The sequence below is a fragment of the Pyrus communis genome, chromosome 14 (assembly GCF_963583255.1).
Source record: "Pyrus communis chromosome 14, drPyrComm1.1, whole genome shotgun sequence".
Lineage (NCBI taxonomy): Eukaryota > Viridiplantae > Streptophyta > Magnoliopsida > Rosales > Rosaceae > Pyrus > Pyrus communis.
Window position 1 is genome coordinate 14,715,054 of NC_084816.1, and position 18,258 is coordinate 14,733,311.

The 18,258-nt window shown below is 38.8% G+C and overlaps 2 protein-coding genes across 4 annotated transcripts; one reads left to right on the forward strand and one right to left on the reverse strand.

Annotated features, from left to right (window-relative positions):
- The first annotated feature begins 5,083 nt into the window (after nucleotides 1-5,083).
- Nucleotides 5,084-11,516, forward strand: LOC137715032 (pentatricopeptide repeat-containing protein At5g65560-like). 3 transcript variants are annotated; one of them, XM_068454243.1, is made up of 4 exons: nucleotides 5,084-8,150; nucleotides 8,474-8,596; nucleotides 9,325-9,492; nucleotides 9,913-11,516. In XM_068454243.1, exon 1 carries the CDS (start codon nucleotides 5,148-5,150, stop codon nucleotides 7,848-7,850), a length of 2,703 nt encoding a protein of 900 aa, XP_068310344.1. In that variant the 5' UTR covers nucleotides 5,084-5,147; the 3' UTR covers nucleotides 7,851-8,150; nucleotides 8,474-8,596; nucleotides 9,325-9,492; nucleotides 9,913-11,516. The 3 variants fall into 3 exon arrangements, with proteins under 3 accessions (XP_068310344.1, XP_068310345.1, XP_068310343.1); XM_068454244.1 differs by lacking the exon at nucleotides 9,913-11,516 and having other exon boundaries at nucleotides 9,314-9,885; XM_068454242.1 differs by lacking the exon at nucleotides 9,913-11,516 and having other exon boundaries at nucleotides 9,325-9,885.
- Nucleotides 11,517-11,608: 92 nt separating this feature from the next.
- On the reverse strand, nucleotides 11,609-17,827 carry LOC137715033 (hexokinase-3-like). The gene is made up of 9 exons (XM_068454245.1): nucleotides 17,221-17,827; nucleotides 15,251-15,401; nucleotides 14,959-15,141; nucleotides 14,477-14,551; nucleotides 13,749-13,904; nucleotides 13,506-13,604; nucleotides 13,279-13,406; nucleotides 12,259-12,340; nucleotides 11,609-12,165 (listed from the first exon to the last, which is right to left on the reverse strand). The coding sequence occupies exons 1-9, from the start codon at nucleotides 17,490-17,492 to the stop codon at nucleotides 11,785-11,787; spliced, it is 1,527 nt and encodes a 508-aa protein (XP_068310346.1). The 5' UTR covers nucleotides 17,493-17,827; the 3' UTR covers nucleotides 11,609-11,784.
- Between the last annotated feature and the right edge of the window lie 431 nt (nucleotides 17,828-18,258).

The following is an 18,258-nucleotide window of genomic DNA, read 5'->3' on the forward strand; positions in this document are numbered from 1 at the left end:
ATTCTCTAACAATAGAAAGATAATCAACAATCTGCTCAAAATCATCAAAGAACATGAATCTCAACCTAATTCTACTACTAAGCGTGAAGTGCACTTGTCTAATTCTTAAAGGTTGGTTGAGGTTTGGAGAAATGAGGAACTTTATTGGCTTCAAAGATCTCGTATTAATTGGCTTCAGGAGGGAAACAAAAATACGACATTTTCCTATCAATCTACGATTCTTAGGGGACAAAGAAATCGTATTCTAAAGTTGAAAATTGAGAATGATGTATGGTTAGAAGATAAAGGTCTAATTCGAAGCAACATTGATGACTATTTCAGGTCTTTTTTTTTTTTTTTTACTTCTCAAACAAGAGATCTTCGGGTTGCTTTGTCGGGTTTGAAACATGTGGTATCTGAACAGATTAATGATGATCTCCTAAAACCCTTTACTCTAGAGGACATCAAGTGTGCAGTGCTCCAAATGAGGGGTCTAAAAGCTATGGGGCCTGATGGTTTTCATGGGAATTTTTACCACTCTTGTTGGGAGATTGTCAACAAAATTATTTCTGGGGCTATCTCAGAGTTCTCCTCTCTTAGGTACCCCCATCCTGATATGAACCCTATGAACATCGTTCTCATTACAAAAATTAGGGCGCCTGAGTCTATCGCCCAATTATGTTCTATCAGTTTATGCAACTTTGCATACAAGATCTTTTCGAAACTGATGGCTAGTAGATTGAAAACTCATCTCCTGGGTCTTATTTCCCACTATCAAAGTGCATTTGTTCCAGGGCATTAGATCCAAGATAATATTTTCATTGCACATGAAGCTTTTCATTACTTGAAGCACAAAAAATAAAAACGCAACTTTGAGTTGGGTTTTAAGGTTGATATAAACAAGGCTTATGATCATGTTGAGTGGGATTTTCTCGAACTTGTCCTCCTCTAGTTGGGTTTTTCTTACAACATGGGTCTCGATGGTTATGACGTGTGTCAAAATTCTCCTTTTCCATCACTTTCAAAGGTAAAAGTGGGGAAAAATTTATCCATTCCAAGGACCTTTGCCAAGAAGACTCGCTATCTCTCTTCATGTTCCTTTTCATAATGGAGGCCTTCTCTTCTTTGATTAGTGACTATTGTGAGGTGGATGTTCTCTCTGGTATTCTTCTGGCTCCATCATGCCCGATGATTTCCCATCTGTTCTTTGTTGATGACTCTCTTTTCTTTATTTAGGTTGATAGGGATAATTGTATGGCCCTCATAAAGTTATTGGATATTTATTGTGTGGCATCTGGCCAAACTAACAATCTGCATAAATCTTCTATTTTGTTCTCAGCCAACTCTCCCCAAAATATCATCACAGAAAGCTTGCACTATTTTCAGTACCCTAGACCTCCGGGTCAGGTAAATACCTTGGTTTTCTTACGATATGGGGTCGTTCTAAAAGAGAAGCTCTATCTTTTGTGAAAGATCGGATTTCTCAAAAAATGCAAAGTTGGAAATCGTTTCTTTATCTATAGCAGGGTGTGAAATCTTAATAAAGGCAGTTGCGATAGCTATCCCTACTTACCCATTGTTTTATTTCCGACTACTTTCTGCCATGACATTGATGGCCTTCAGGCTCGATTTTGTTGGGGCCAAAAGGAGAACAAACGTAAGATTCACTGGCGAAATTGGCCGGCGGTTTATGCTTCTAAAAGTGTGGGCGGGCTTGGCTTCGCTTCAAGAGTCTTATTAACTATAATACTGCCTTGTTAGCAAAGATATTCTGGTGCCTTATTTCTAAACTAATTGCTTCCTGGGCTAGAGTTCTTCGTGGCCGCTACTTCCCTTCGAGAGGCTCTCTTAATGCTTCCAAGGGTGGGTGTGCATCCTGGGCTTGGAGTAGTCTCTTGTAGGGCCAGGCCCTCATTATGAATGGGGCTAAATGGCAAATTAGTGATGGAAAAATTGTTTGTATTTGGCAAGATAAATGGCTTATTCCACTTCCAATGGTATTCTTTACTCGTTTATTCATGTACCAGATTTTGTGGCTAAAAAGGCTAGGGATATCATTTCGACTGTTGATCGCAGCCAGAATCTTCTCCTATGGAAGCTACCTTCCTTGGGGATCTTTCACATCTGGATCGCCTTAATTGGCCTTGGTCTCTTAATGGAGACTACTCAATTAAATCCTGTTATACTTTTTGCCATGCTTTCTCTTTGAACAACCATTTGTTTGCTACTCCGAGTGCTAGCCATTACATTTCTGTGGATCCAGTCTTTTGAAAGCTAATATGGGGTATGAAGATTATCCCAAAAATTAAAATTTTCTTCTGGATAACAGCCAATAATTGTCTTCCCACTATGGAGGGCCTCTACCGTCGCTGGGCTAGGACTGACCCTCTCTGTACCATTTACAAGTTTTCGCCAGAGACTACTAAACACATCCTTTTTCTCTGCCCCTGGACCTCTGCGGTTTGGTTTGCCTCAGACTTAAATTACCACGTGGACCACTAAGCTATTACTACCTTTGATAGATGGTTATTGGCTTTATCCAAGGTGGTGGAAGGTGGGGAAATGTCCCTATCTAATGTGTTATCATCGGTCTCCTTTCTCCGCTGGGAAATTTGGAAAGCTAAATGCTATACAAGCTTCAACAACATCCTTCCCTCACCTTTCAAAACCATGAAACTCGCCACTGATGCCATTAGGGAATTTCTCAAGGCCACCTCAATCTTTGCCATGCTACAGGTTTCCCCTCCACACCAACCCCAGTGGATCTCTCCCCTACCAAACTTTGTGAAAGTCAACTGTGATGCTTTCGTGAAAGTCAACTGTGATACTTCGTGGTCTAAAGCTTCATTTTTCATGAGTCTAAGAGTGGTGGCTAGAAATGAGATAGGGGCTTTAATATCTGGTTATGGAATTATAGGTATTGCAACCTCCTCTTTGGAAGCCAAGGTTAAGAGAGCCCTTCTGGCTATGGATTTGGCTGTTCAAAATCACGTTTCTAGAGTTTTTTTTTTTTCGAATCTAATTCGGCGGAACGTGTTTAGAGTATTAATGGTTCCAAAAAACTCTCTCATTAGGCTATTTTTCCTATCATTAACCAGATTCGAAATTTAAGTCACAAGTTTCAATTCCTAAAGTGGTCATGGATACCTCGCCAAGCAAACTCTGCAGTTGATTGGGTTGCATCACACTGTAAAAGAGGGATGTTTCCAGATGTCTGGGTAACCAAACCCCGATCCACTCTAGTTCATATTCTATCTATCGACAGCCTCCCCTATCCTCACTCGGCTCGGGGCTGGCATGGTCAAAGAGGGTGACTAAAGCTTCGCTTCAAGTCATGTTTTAGCTCTCCCTGTCTATGGTATGCTATATTTTTCTTTTGTCGTTGCTGGCCTCAGTCGTGTGCTATTTGGGTCGTTTATTGTCCTTTTGGAGCTCCATCTCCTTTTTCAATGAATATCTTTGACCAAAAAAATAAAAAATAAATAAAAAGGGGAGCACGACTAATGAGAGATATGTAATGTGAGGATGAAATAGGAATTTAAATTTGATGAGACATTAGAGGGAAAATGTCTATTGCCATTTGAATTCTCATTGTAAAATTAATGAACAATTTGTACTTTTTTGTTTTGTTTAAGACATGGACCCTAGCTAAAATTCAGTAAGGGGTTAAAAAGCTGCATGGCTAGCAGCAAGTCTTGACATAATCACTTTTTTGGCGAGTCTCACTAGCAAATCTCTAATTTTCATTCAAACATGACTATTTTAACAACCATATTTTAGAACTTGGCTTACCTTAGCTATGTTCTATGGAGCTCGATTTCAATCCTATTTTGCCATCTGAAACTCAAAAGTCATCATTTTAGTCATTAGAACTTGATTTGGATCCCACATTGCTTCCTGAAGCTCAAAACTCGACACTTACTCACTGGAACTCGAGTTTGATCCAATTTTGCGCCTGAAGCTCAAAAGTCGCCACTTTATTCCCTGTAACTCGATTTTGATCCCATTTTGCTCCATGAAACTCAAAATTTGTCACTTTACTCCTTGAAACTCAAAATTCGTTTTACATTGCTTTTGTTTCTATTTCTTAGAATAGGTGCATCCATTCAAAGTTTATAATTGATAATATACCAAATTTCTCTCTGAAATAAATAAATGGTAAAAGAACTATCTTCTCCCTTCACTAGCCACCTCCATTACGTGCATAAGAAATAATGAAATCAATAGAACTAATGACAAGATGGATGGCGATGGAGGGAGAAGGAATGAATGTATGGACAACTATTAGAGAGAGATAGGGTAGACACAAGAGTTGGTTAGATGAAGTCCATGAATTGTTTTTATTATTTTTTTTACTTCTCTTTTCTTTTTAATATGTTATATAAGGTCTGGAAATTAATTTTTTATTTTTTTTTCAATCCACATGGTGTTATATGATTGGATATGTGAGGTAGATTTGAGTCACGTCAGTCATAAGTGGGTCCTAATTATGATACATTTGTATTGTCTGGAGTGAATACTGAGCTTCAAGATGTAAAATGATTTGCGCTTCAGGAGTTACAGTGCGATCAAAATCGAGTTCTAAGAAGTAAAGCAGTGAGGTGACTTTTGAATTTTAGGATGCAAAATAGAATTAAAATCAAATTTTAGGGAGCAAAATGATAACTTAGACCATCCCCGGTGGATATGTCATATACTAAGTGAAATATCACGTGATCAAATTTGAAGGTAGAAAGAAACTCTGACCGATAAATCAATTTTACGTGGTTTGACATATGAGTCTTTTGCTGTCAAATTTGACATATAAAAAAGGTGATGTTAATTAATTCTTTAATTATTTGTATGTGTTTCATTAATGCACCAATTAATCATGAAAAATTATTTTAATTGATTTCTTTTTAAGAATGAGTCCAATTAATGTTATTTATAACAAAAATATATATGAGTTAGAAGAAAGAAAAATCTGACATTGTGATGTGAGCTAACAAATTAATATTTTACATTTATCTTTCGACATCTCGTCTAACACTCTTATAAATTTTAAAGAATAAAGTAAAAATAGAAATCAAAGATACTGAGGACCCAATTCGCTGAGGATGCTGGTACAAAGCTTAATATAGCGGAAACTTCATACAGCGGAAGCTACTAGTGGAAAACTCACGAATATTATGATGAGAAGAGAACTGACGGCGGTGATCACCACGCGCCAAACCCTCCTCCTCCTCCTCAAACCCTTGTCTTCCCTTGCCACCGCAACACCGCCGCCCGATATCTCTTCCGAGCTCTTCGCCGTCCTCTCTCACCGGAATTGGCAGAAACACCCTTCCCTCAGAAACCTAATCCCCTCCATATCCCCTTCCCATGTCTCTTCCCTCTTCGCCCGTAACCTCCACCCCCAAATTGCCCTCTCCTTCTTCCGCTGGATCGCCGGAATCCCCCGATACAAGCACACCGTCCACTCCCATTCCTCTTTGCTCCTCAACATTCTGCTTCCCAATTGCTGGCTCGATGCTGCCGAGAAGATCCGGATTTCGATGCTCAAGGCCTGCGATTCGCCTGAGGACGCCCGCTTTGTGCTCGACCTGTTGCGCCGGATGAACAACGGCGGTTCTGGTTTCGTCGAGTTCAAGCTCACTCTCAGGTCCTACAACTGGCTCCTAATATCTGTGTCTAAGTTTTTACTAATTGATGATGTGAAAACTGTGTATTTGGAAATGTTGGCCGACAAGATTCCGCCGGATATAGTTACGTTGAATACCATGGTGGTTGCTTATTGTAAATTGGGAAATGTGGCCGGGGCCAATTTGTATGTCAGTAAGATAGTGCAGGCAGGTTTTAGCCCCACTAGTTTTACATACAGTTCATTGATAATGGGGCATTGTAGGAACAAGGATGTGGATAATGCTTTTAAGATTTTTGAGGTAATGCCGGATAAGGGCTGTCCAAGAGACGTGGTTTCGTATAATTATTTAATTCGGGGGTTTTGTGAGGCTCATCGCATTGATGAGGCACTCAAGTTGTTCTCTCACTTGGGGCAGGGGGGCGATAATTGTTTTCCTAATGTGAGAACATATACAGTTCTTATTCATGCATTGTGTGGATCAAGAAGGAAACTAGAAGCAATTAATCTATTTAAAGAGATGATAGAGAAGGGTTGTGAACCTAATGTATATACTTATTGTGTGCTCATTGATAGCATGTGTAAGGAAAATAAGCTTGATTATGCTAGAAAGGTGCTAAATCAGATGCTGGAGAAAGGATTGAGTCCTAATGTCGTCACATACAATGCATTAATAAATGGGTATTGCAAGGAGGGAACAGTTGAGGCTGCACTTGAGATTTTGGCTTTGATGGAATCAAATGTTTGTTGTCCAGATGTTCACACATTCAGTGTATTGATTGACGGGTTGTGTAAAAGGAATAATGTGCACCAGGCAATGGCACTGCTTAACAAAATGCTTGAACGGAAGCTCTCACCAAACTTGGTTACATATAACTCATTACTCCGTGGCCAGTGTAAAGGAGGTCATTTCGATAGTGCTTATAGGTTGCTTAATTTGATGACTCATAGTGGTCTGGCTCCTGACCAGATTACTTACTGTATTTTCATCGACGGTCTCTGTAAGTGGAAGAGATTACAGGAAGCTCAAACCATGTTTGATACTCTCAAGAAGAATGGCATCAAGTCAAGTACAGAGATGTTTACTGCTTTAATTGATGGTTACTGTAAGATTGGGAAAATCGATGATGCCCTTTCTCTATTTGATACTATGCTTGCTGAGGATTGTTTGCCAAATTCATATGCTATCAATGCCTTGATACATGGGCTATTCAAAGAGAAAAAAATGATAGAAGCATCCTCAGTCATGGAAAAGATGTTAAGTATAGGTGTGAAGCCTACAGTCCCTCATTATAATATTTTAATTAATCATGTTCTGAAAGAAGGTGACTTTGATCGTGCTCATCAGCTTCTCAATAAAATGGTCTCTGTCGGTAACAAGCCTACTCTAATTACTTACAACACATTAATTCAGGCATATTGCACGTTAGGGAATATAAATGAAGCGGAGAAGCTGATGAATAAGATGAATGGAGAAGGAATTTCTGCAGATTCGTTGACTTACACATTTTTAATTGATGGATATGTCCGTATGGGATTAATTGATTGTGCGTTTGATGTTCTTAAGCGCATGTTTGATTCTGGTTGTGAGCCTTGTCATCGTACCTATTCCTTTCTAATCAAACATCTCTCAAATCAGAAGTTGGTCATGACAAACAGCAAAGCAGTGGGTCTTGATATAATGTTGAATGTCTCTGGAAATATCACTGATATATGGAAGACCATGGATTTTGAAATTGCTTTGGAGCTATTTGAGAAGATGGTTGGACATGGTTGTGCTCCCAATATGAACACCTATGGCGAGCTTATAGTAAGACTTTGCAAAGAGAGAAACTTGGAAGTGGCCCAGAGGTTATATGATCATATGAGAGATATGGGTATTTCTCCCAACGAAGATATTTATAATTCTCTTGTTAATTGTTGTTGTGAGATGCATGTGTATGGAGAGGCAGCAATTCTAGTGCATACTATGATTGAGCATGGTTATTTACCAGCATTGGAGTCGTGCAAGTTGCTTGTATGTGGCCTTTTTGATGAAGAGAATGACGAGAAGGCTAAGGAAGTTTTTTGTCACATGCTTCGCTGTGGGTATAACTATGATGAAGTAGCTTGGAAACTTCTACTTGATGGTTTGATTAAGAGGGGCCATTTAAATAGAGGATCAGAGCTGCTAACAGTCATGGAGAAAATGGGTTGCCAGCTTCATCCTGAGACAAATAGAATGTTGACTGAGGGACTTAATGGGACATGATACTGATCCTCTATGTTGTTTTTTAAAAAGAATTGGATGTCGCAAGGGGCTTGTAGCTCAAGTGGGTTAGAGCGTTGACCCCCTGCACCTGAGATATTCTGATTGAATCCCCTCCCTCCACCAATATCACTTGTACCAGAATAATAATTGGATGTTTTTGTCACACAACAAGCCTTAGAAACTAAGGTTATGATGTTGTGCTCTGTAGCTTCAGCACTGATCCTAATTAAGGATATTCCGTAAGCTGATTGTAGCTTCAGTGCTTCCACAAAGTTTACAAGCATTTGTGAAGATCATAAGGTAAGTTTGTATCTAAAATCTCAGATTCATTTTGTTCGATATCCTATCATTTATTGATGCGTTCCCCAACACAAATCCATGCACATATGGCTAATTCATTCGGGGTGTAAATTTTATCTGTTTCTGAAGTAGATATACCCATCTACACACTTTTCTTTTTCCCATTCATACACATCTTATCTGGCACATTTCCTTGTGAACAATCTTGAGTTTGGACTAGAGCCTGCTAGTACACACGTGCAGGCACACACATGCACATGTATGTATGTATAATATATATACACTTGGAGCTAAACATTCTGATCCGTAGATTTGCTTTGCAGGGTATAGCTTGAAGGTTACCACTTGGTTCACGAGAAAGTATTAAAGCAATATCCAAAAAGTTTAAATATCTTAAAATTCTTTGAGGCTTCATCAGTATCTTGTGCACCATAAGTATGTTAAAGGTAAAACCAAGTCTATTGTTTCATTAAATTCAGCTCCGTTGTCTTTGTTTGGTGTTCTGTTATTTTGTCTTTGGTTGCTAAGGAAATGGAGGCAAAGAAATGACCTTGAATGGGTTTGTGGTTTTAAATTTGTCTCAGTGTCTTACTCTTTTGATTGTGGGTTGCTTTTGTTATTTTATCAAGTAATTTACTGCCTAATTGGTGTATAAGAGACAAAATCTTTGCCGTTGTTTTATAATTTACCAACACTTAATATCATTTTATTTTAGATGGGAAAATTTGAAATCAAATAAAAACATTTCTTAAGCATATCCCTGACTAAGATTTAAAACTGGATAAACAAATTACTGGTCAAGGTAAACAGATCACTAGGTTATCTTGGGATAAACTCATATCTAGAAATCTAGCCAGAAAGTTCTTTTGAGTAATCCTACTTTCCGGGCAATTTATTTTGTTTTATTGTATGAATGTTTGGTTCAAGTGATTTTTTGTGATTGGGATTTGTAGGTCAGGGGAGTTATTTGAGTAAAACTTCATTTTGTTCAAAAAAACAAAAGGCATGGAAAAATCATGCATTTTGCATGGCCTTAATTATTATTTTTCAATTAGACATGCTTATGGTGTCGATAGATACTGGATCTTGTATAACTATGAATGCGTATAAAATTAAATTGTCTTGTTGCAAGTCACCACATAAGGGAAAATAATAACTTGCAGCAAAAATGCAGTAGCCTACAGCGGCAGTAACTCGAGGATAAAATGTAAGCAGATGTGGGAGTCATCAACAAGTCAGCAAATCTGTAACTGAGAAGCCCCGAGTCATAGCAAGGTCAGGATTGGCACAAATGGCTGTCGGGGCAGTTGCTTGGCAGTGACATGTATTCGTTGTGCAAAAGGTGAGAATCGTAAGGCCAAACTTGTACACTAGGTGATCCTGAATTACAAAAAGGACGTAACAGATTCATCCTAGGAGGCCCGTTGCAGTTCTTCGTTTACTTATTTAGGACGAAGATTTATTATGCTCAAAGAAGGCCACAGAGCCTGGGAATTTGTTCAATTTTCCTCATACAAATTGTCTTAGTTTTAACTCTCCGTGGTAGCTTCAAATGATATATAACCTGATGTTTGCATAACTCAATCTGTTATTTCGTTTACGAATCATGTTCTTTCTCCTCTTTGAAAACATTCAAAATAACAAGTTAATCATTTTAACAAGTTTTTGTTTTGCTGTTGTAAATCACCATTCTCCATCAAATTAACCAGCTTCGTTGGTAGTCCACGAAGCACAGGACTAATCTTTAACAATCTTTCTCCAGTTGCTGGAAAACAATACATCACCAAGAGAAGAGGTCGTTTCGATTGTAAATCTCCACCGACCCCTTTGATCGGTAATCTTTGCTTGACAATGTCTGCCGGTTTTCCCATGAAGAAGCTGGGATGTATTCTGTCTTCTCGCCAGCAGTTATTCAGCTTCCCAGCAGCGAGTTGAATGCTGAAGAGGTTTAATGGTAGGAAAATTAAAGGCAGTAGGAGACAACAAGATCTTGATACTATTTGGCAGAGATGGCTTTAGGGCGTAGGAGACACAAACACCCTTTTGATCATCGCTCGAGCTTCAAATCAGCCTACACGTCACATCAACCATTTCGTCCATTCTCCTCACAAAGGCGGTCTTGTATGGTAAACAGCCGAGGGTTTCGACCAAAAGTGAAGGCCTTTCTTTTCCATGGTGCCCCGCCCAGATCGAACACCAACACTGTCAAAGCCAAAGCCAAAGCCACATCATTGGCTTGGTCAGTCAAGATTGCCTGTCATACACAGCCAGGTAGTTTTTTAATTTCCCCTGCTTCAAATACATGTGGTCAACCACTGCCTGCCACTGAAGCTCAGCCACTTGACGCAAGTCATAATCTGTCACGTAGTGCGTGATATCGTGTGAGCAGGGCACCAGCGGATATATCATCTTGGAGTTGAGGAGTTGCCACCCGAGGCTTTCAAGTCCTTCAAATACTTCTCAGCTAAGCAGGAGCAGGGCTCTCGCTCAATTGGCCTCAATGTCAGTTCTATGAGCACATTTGAAGGCCACTGTTGGATCTCGAGCCCTAGGTACAATTCTCGCGGGAAAATCTTCCTTGCAATGCTTTCACACACCAAAGTTGCACGGTCCATCGAGCCGCCCATGGAATGGAAATAATCGGTAGCATCAGTTATCTCCAACTGAAAGTGTTCTTGTATGTTGGGATCATCATTGTTCAAGCTATTGAAGTGGTTCTCCAAGTTGTAAGCATCAGACTTGAGGCAGCGCGCAAAAATGTCGGAAATCTGCTCGTGTAACAAGTGATGATACTCCACAACCGCCTTGTGGTTGTTTTGGCAGCTTCCTCTCTTGAGTTCGAGAAGGCAAATGCCGCTGAGGGTCTCGAGAATATTGTCTAAATTGCCCAGGAGTTGTCAGTGGGAGGAGCTTGGAACGGAGGGGGGTTGGGGTGGATCCGACGGAGTCAGTACGCTGCTGTGTAGAAGGCTGCGTCACCATGCTTATCTTTGCAACAGGATTCGACTGTCTAGAAGGTTAAAGATGAGCTTGAGGTTTGAGGGTTGGTGATGGTGGTGGTGGAGTGGGGTCGTCCGAGCACCAGCTTTGGCGGTGGTGGAGGGCTTGACGGGTTTTGTCGCCATGCTTCCTTCACCGGAATCTTATTCTTCAACGGTTTCTCTGCAGCCGGTGTCATCATTACGTTTTATGGAATGGGGTTTTGGGGTTTGCATGCTCTCATATAGAAGGTGCAACAAGTCCAGACATTTTTTATTTATACTTCGTTGGATTTGTAGCGTTTACGTATTAGCTTCGTAGTGTTTGAGTAATTCTTCGGTAATTTTCTTGTAGCGCTTTTTAACGACCCAGTTTAAAATTCTTAGAATTTTCCGAAAGTCTGTCATCCAAACTAGTTTTTGCGTTGAATTTGTTCACAAACAAAAATACGCAACACTTGCATTAGTCCTGCCATTTCAAAGAATTACATTGATTTCCATTTTCCATTGGCAGCATAAGCATACGCATTTACAAAAAAAAATTAAAATAAGGAAAATATGGACAAACTTTCCTTTTACACAAACAGATATCACCTATGGAAAATGAAATCTACAATTGCAGGCGGGTATACGTATATATATATATATGTATGTAATCATAGCAACTGTACGTTATCCACTGGGTCGGATGAATGTGCAGCAGCCAGCAGAGCTGCTCCCATGGCCGATCCGTCCTCCGTGACCTTGAGTACGACATGTTTCGCAATATCTTCGCCTAATATTTCCGTCAACGCTTCATGTAAGTACTCTCTAAACATTGTATAGCCTGTATACAAACCCCCCTCCATTGCCACAACCGTTCTACTCATTTTGTGATCGCTTCTACTTCTTCCGCCTGTGATTCCACCACTCCCATCCCGGCCAATCTTCTTTAAGATCCCCACAATACCAGCAGCTGCCAATCGAGCAGCCCTGCGGGTCACAACGTCACACACCTTGACTATGAGCCTTCGGACCTTCAGAGGGGCATCCGGAATCTGAAATGGCCAGATCACCAAACAATATTCTGTTAGAAACTAGAAATTCTTGATGGACAAAGAATCAATATGAATAGATTGTGTCTCGTCTACCTCCAGGTTCTCTCTTAAAATGCTTCCTACTTTTTCCAAGTCTGGAGAGTCATCCTCGTGCATTGCAGCAATCAACGGTGTCCTGGAAAATATACACCGAAGAATAGTATTTTTTTAAAAGAAGACAATTGACTCCGGTTGTATAATAGAATTTTCCAACATTTTACCCAGGAGCAAATTGTGGGAAATGCCCTAATGCCACAGATGCTTACAATATGTAACGGAGCTTGGGAAACATGCAGAAGAGATCCACAACAATTACCAATAGGGAGTTTGTTACATATAACAGGGGATAAACTATCTTGCAATACATCTCTAATTTCTCATCACTTCACTTCAGACATCTATCGTTTACAAACAACATTACAAGCTTGATTCGTCCTGAGCATAATATAAGTTCAATTTTAAATGCTTTTGTGAAGATGGAGAAATCACATTAATTGATATTGCATGGTATTTTCACATTAAGCCTTCAATGCATGATAACATTACCGAAACTTGCCACAATCAAATTTTTCTAATGTTCTCAGAAAAAGTTGTATATAACATAAACATATAAAAATATGCCTACTTATACTAGAGAAAAATATAATTGTATTGGAATACATAAATTGCAAAATAGAATGACATAAATTATAAAGTACTGGAACAAATTGAAAATACGGAGAACAAGCATATATAATGCGTTCATCCAAGTATCCAACAAGTCTCTTAGAATTTATTGAAAAAAACTAAAATGTAAAATGGAAGTTATCTATTTTTTGTCTAAGTGAGAGTCACAACCTAGGCAATCTAGGCGGGTTTAGGCAAGCTAGGCTGGCGTCTAGGCAGGTCTAGGCGCCCTTTCTTATTTTTCTTTAAGCGCCTAGGGGCTAATTGTGGCGGTGACCAACCGCTAAGCGCCTAGGCGGGGATTTTAGAACAATGATCATATCAATATTAACTAATTATTCTAATGGCATTTTGCAATTCAGCCAATAAAACCAAACTGTATCAGCAAATGGAGCAGAGAGAGAATACCTCAAAATGAATGGCATAGATAACTTGGAAGATATAGGCTCAAAAATATCTGACTCCTGTGACATTCTGACAATCACTCTCCTAACAACATCGCCCAGGTACATTCCCGATATCAATTTTTCAAAACCCTGTTGAAAAGTTCTTTGACTAAATGAGATTCTAAAACATCATATTTGATTCAACAACTGCAAAATCAATAATAAAACGAGTAATAAAATGAATCTTACCTGATCATTTGGATTAGGGCTATCAGCATCTAATTCAGTATCATACACAGTTCTTGGTAAATGAGAAGACCAAAAATTTCCCCATTCCATATTGACAACCTAATAAAGAACAATTAAATATTATTTCAAAACAACGATTTCATGTGAACAGATGGTTAAAAAAAGCACCATCTCATCAAGGTAAACGAATAAATTATATAAACATATGCATGTATATAAGAAGGGATACAAGATAATAGATACCATGCCTCCAGATGCTGTAAGTAGTCCTTGAGACTTAATTATAGCATCTGTCCTTTCCAAATAACAGGCATTAGTGCCGGTTCCAATTATTACTGCAGCAACAGTGTCTGTGTCGTGATAATGTCCAAGTGATAATGTTCCCAGAGAGTCATTGACCTGGTTAAAGGAAAAGAAGAACTATGTTTACAGATTTTACATCCAAAGCAGTAATCAGAATCACACAAATAATTGTACAGGGGCACTGCCCGCAAAAGTTACATAACTGATAAAATACAAGGATATTTTTATGTTCACAAATTACAATGCAAAATACTGAATTTAGGGTTCCACATCAGAAGCCGTTACCCTTTCCTTTTATAAAAACCACTTAATAGTTTTCGTTCAATGAATTGCTTTTCCAAAGAAGAGTCGTCTATACAAAAGAAATTCAAGAGTCCAGGCATAATTTTCAATTCAATAAAAGACGTATAGGCAATACAATAATACCACCAAACATATAGTGAATTTATTACAGTGATCAACTAGCCTCCGATGTGATTTAGGGACTGCAGTATATGTAGCAGAGACAATATTAAGAATTTTCCCCTTAAAACAATATTTTCTATTTAAAAGATAAAATTTCTAGAACATTTTTTCCACTTAAAACAAACCCCATGTTAGCACAAATTTAATCTAGTAGGAATTTACAAAAAGTAAAATTACTTAAAGATGAGAAACAGCAATCTTACAAGTGCTGCCACCCTCATATTTAGACCCTTCTTGGTCATTGCTTTCTCCAAGCATCCTGCAACCTCTTTTCCAATCTAACAAAACATTTTAAAGCACGCATATATCAGGTGAGAAGGGGGGAAGCTCCTGCACATGTACTTTACTAAAAAACAACTTATTAAGAAAATTGCAAAATCATCAAATCCTTTTTACGACATGTCTTAGTTGATACAATTAAACAAAATCAGGATGATTATTTGGTTTTTTTTTCTTTTTTGGTATTTGGTTTGGACCACGTGGAATCAGCTTTCTGGATCATGCACAAATCAAAACTCAACCTTAAAAATGAACCTCAAACTGATTAAAATAGTGATCCACGTAAGACTTGTTATGCATCAGCAATAAGATATTTTTTCAAGCAACTATGCTCTTGCCTTCGCAAAGTTCTCTATAATAGTTGAGTTTTGTTGAAGTACAATATACTGGACACCATGCAACTAACCATGTCTTCAATCGCAAACCCTTTTGTCCATTTTAATAAAGTGCCTGATGAAACAGAGGTTTGTTTCACTGGAAAAGAGAACGTAAATCCAAGCTCCCTTCTTCTGTCCAGCGAAAGCTTAGAATCGTCTGTTTCTCTTTCAACAAACTCCTTTACTGATGAAGCAATAAAATCAAATAGAACCTGCAGGCAATTGAGATATATCAGCTTAATGACACTGACAGTAGAACGTTGAGAGTTGTCAAGTATTTGCTAAGCAGTTATAGATATCTGAATGTACAAATTCAGTTACCTCGCCTGTCCCAGTCATCAAATTTTGAGGAATAGCTTGTCGATATACATCATGTTCCAAGGTAGAGGACCTTGTACCTCCAAGCTTAACCCGCAAGACCCTTAAGTTAGTACCACCAAGATCTAGTGCATAATAAGTTCCTTTTTCGCTCCTGACCCAAATGATAAAAAATAAAACTAATCAATTTCATTTTCTTTTTTAACAAGAAACAATACTTATAAAGAACTAAAAGACTATGCACATGCAGAATCAACAAACTGTCCAGCAATAGAGAAACTTTAAGCACTGTCAATAAGATAACAGGAAACCTATCACCAAAGCTAATCTAAACATAATATTAAATGACAACATCCTGCCAATTTGCATCATCAAGAAGAATAGTACATCTTGAAACTCAACAGAAACCAAAGCCTATATAAAGAAGTCCAAAATCAAACTGTATCCAACAAAAGCTCCATCCCCACCCCACCATATTTGTAAAAAAAAAAATCTTCTATTTGGTTATCCACACCACCCAAACTACAGCCATCACAACAGTCACGCAAGACTTTCACACTATTATTGTACACAAAATCATCACCATTACAAACATCAAATACTGAAACACATTTTCAAATTATAGATTCAGTGGCAATGGGTCCTTTTATTGACAATAAGACATTGCATCAATCATTGGCAAGCTAAAAGGATAATTGATATGGACGTAAAACCGGATAGTACATATTTCTAAGTAAATAATGACTTATCAACTATATTTATGTCTAAGCTGATGGCCAACAGTATCACCAATAAATGGCACAATCATGTCCTAGTTGAAACTATGATAGTGTGTTTAAATGAGGGACTTTAGAGTTCCATGTAACTTAGGCTAAAATTGTTAGGAACGCAGTACAAAAGTTAGCGAGAAGGACCTGGAAATGACTAGATGCAATACAATAGAGGGAACTTTGAAATGACATTTGTAAGTCCTTTATTTAGTGTCTTTGTACTGCATTTGTAGTGTTTTGTAGCGCTTGAGTAGTTCGTTGGTAGTGTTCTTGTAGTGCGTATTTAACAATCAAGTCCAAAGTTAGATGAAATTTTCATCCAAACATAACATAACTGAATGTGAAAGTACTGTGGAATAGATTTTAGGATAATACAAAAGGAAAAGTCAAATAATTCTAGATGAGCAATACATTGAATCTTAAAACCACACTCATAAAGACTTTTACTATATCAGCGTGAGAACAGAAGGAAATGGAAGAAAGAACCCTTTCAATTCTCGAAGTCATATTGGTAAATTTTCAAGAAACAAACTTATGCCCAGCACAATACCGATTGGATTGATCAATTAGTGTCGAACGTCAAAACATCAAGGAGGACTATAAAATTTAAAAAATAAGAAAACCAACATCCCAATTGAAGAACTTGAATGTCAGTTCAATCATACCAATCGAAGAGCTTGAATATCAGTTCAACTGAGACGAAAGGCAGAAAGAAGACCAATATCCAACAATTCCAAAATAGCACCTTCGCTAAGAAATATAAACGAGAGAACTACTCGACGACACACATCAGATAGCAATAGAAATGCATACAAAAGTGGGGGGAACGAAACTACAGTAACAAGATAAATTGAAAAAGAACCATGACAGTAAGAGAATTGTAACAAAATAATAAATCATCAAACCATGTCATCTCCAATCAAATACATCCCTAAATACCAAAACTTTAAAATAAAGTTACTTTCTTGCCCCAAATAATCAAAGAAACGCAACAAAACATAAACGATAAACCCATTAAAATCCAATTAGGGAAAATAAAAATAAAAAATAAAAAAAATACTCGATTAACAGAACCACCCAAATTTTCATCAAACACAACATTACCATCTAAAACCACCAGAAAACCAAAACCCAATTGATTAAACAGATAAAAGAAAATCCCCATGGAAGAAGAAAATCAAGCGGAGCATTCAAAACTATTACCCATCGGGTAGTTTATCCACAAAAGTGAGCAGCATTTTGAGCTTGGAGCCACCGTCAGAGGCCAAGCCGGCGTGCATCTCCACCGCCATGGCGTCCACCACCTGCCTCAACCTCCCCACTGTGGTTTCACAGCTTAGCTCCAGGTCCTTCAAGACCCCAAACACTCTTCCCCACTTCCTTCTGCTCCTTATCCTCCGACCCACCACCATCGTCGCCACCGCACACGCCGCCACCGCCACCCCAACCGCCAATCCCACCGCTACCTTCCCCATACCCCTGACTTATCCACGCCCCCTGTTCCCAATTCAAAATCTCACCGCCAAACGGCGTCGTCTCGTTGGCCTACTAGTGAAACGACACCGTGTCACCATGAACGCGGTCCGGCTTATGTGGTTTGTGGCGTTTGATTGTGATTTTATGAGAGCTCTCTCTCTCTGTCACTCTCACACCCTCCAACGGTCGAAAGAGGCGTTCAGATGGTTCCCACAGTTTGAGTCTATCGACGGAGACTGGTCGGAGTTTGATCTCCGGCACTATTTCCGGCGATAGTGGCCGGAAAGTGGTGCGGGTGACCCGCTCGAGAAAAGGCGCTAGAGAGAGAGGCGTTGTGAAGCCAGTGTTGTAGGAATGCGAATTGGTGGGTACTTAAATAGTGGTCAAAATGACAAAATTGCCCTTGAATTCGTCCAAATGGCGGATTTGTCCCAGTATCTGCGGCGATTTTTTCACCCTTGTGGGGGAAGATTTTGTGGAGGTTAAAGAGAAATCCAAGATTTTATACTCGTGTGTGGTAAAATTTGTCATGATTTGTGATTGTGGGATAATAATTAGTTTTATTTTGTCTGGAAGATTATGAGACTTCCAATTGGGGGTTAACTAAAGACTAAGTGATGCTTTCGTAGTCTTCGTATTTGGAATAAGTATGCAACTCATTTTCCATAAGTGGAAATTGTGGTAGCAATAATCCATTGTATTCCGTCTTGACGAATATATACTTACAAAACAATCAACACATTAAAGACTAAAGCCTCACACGCT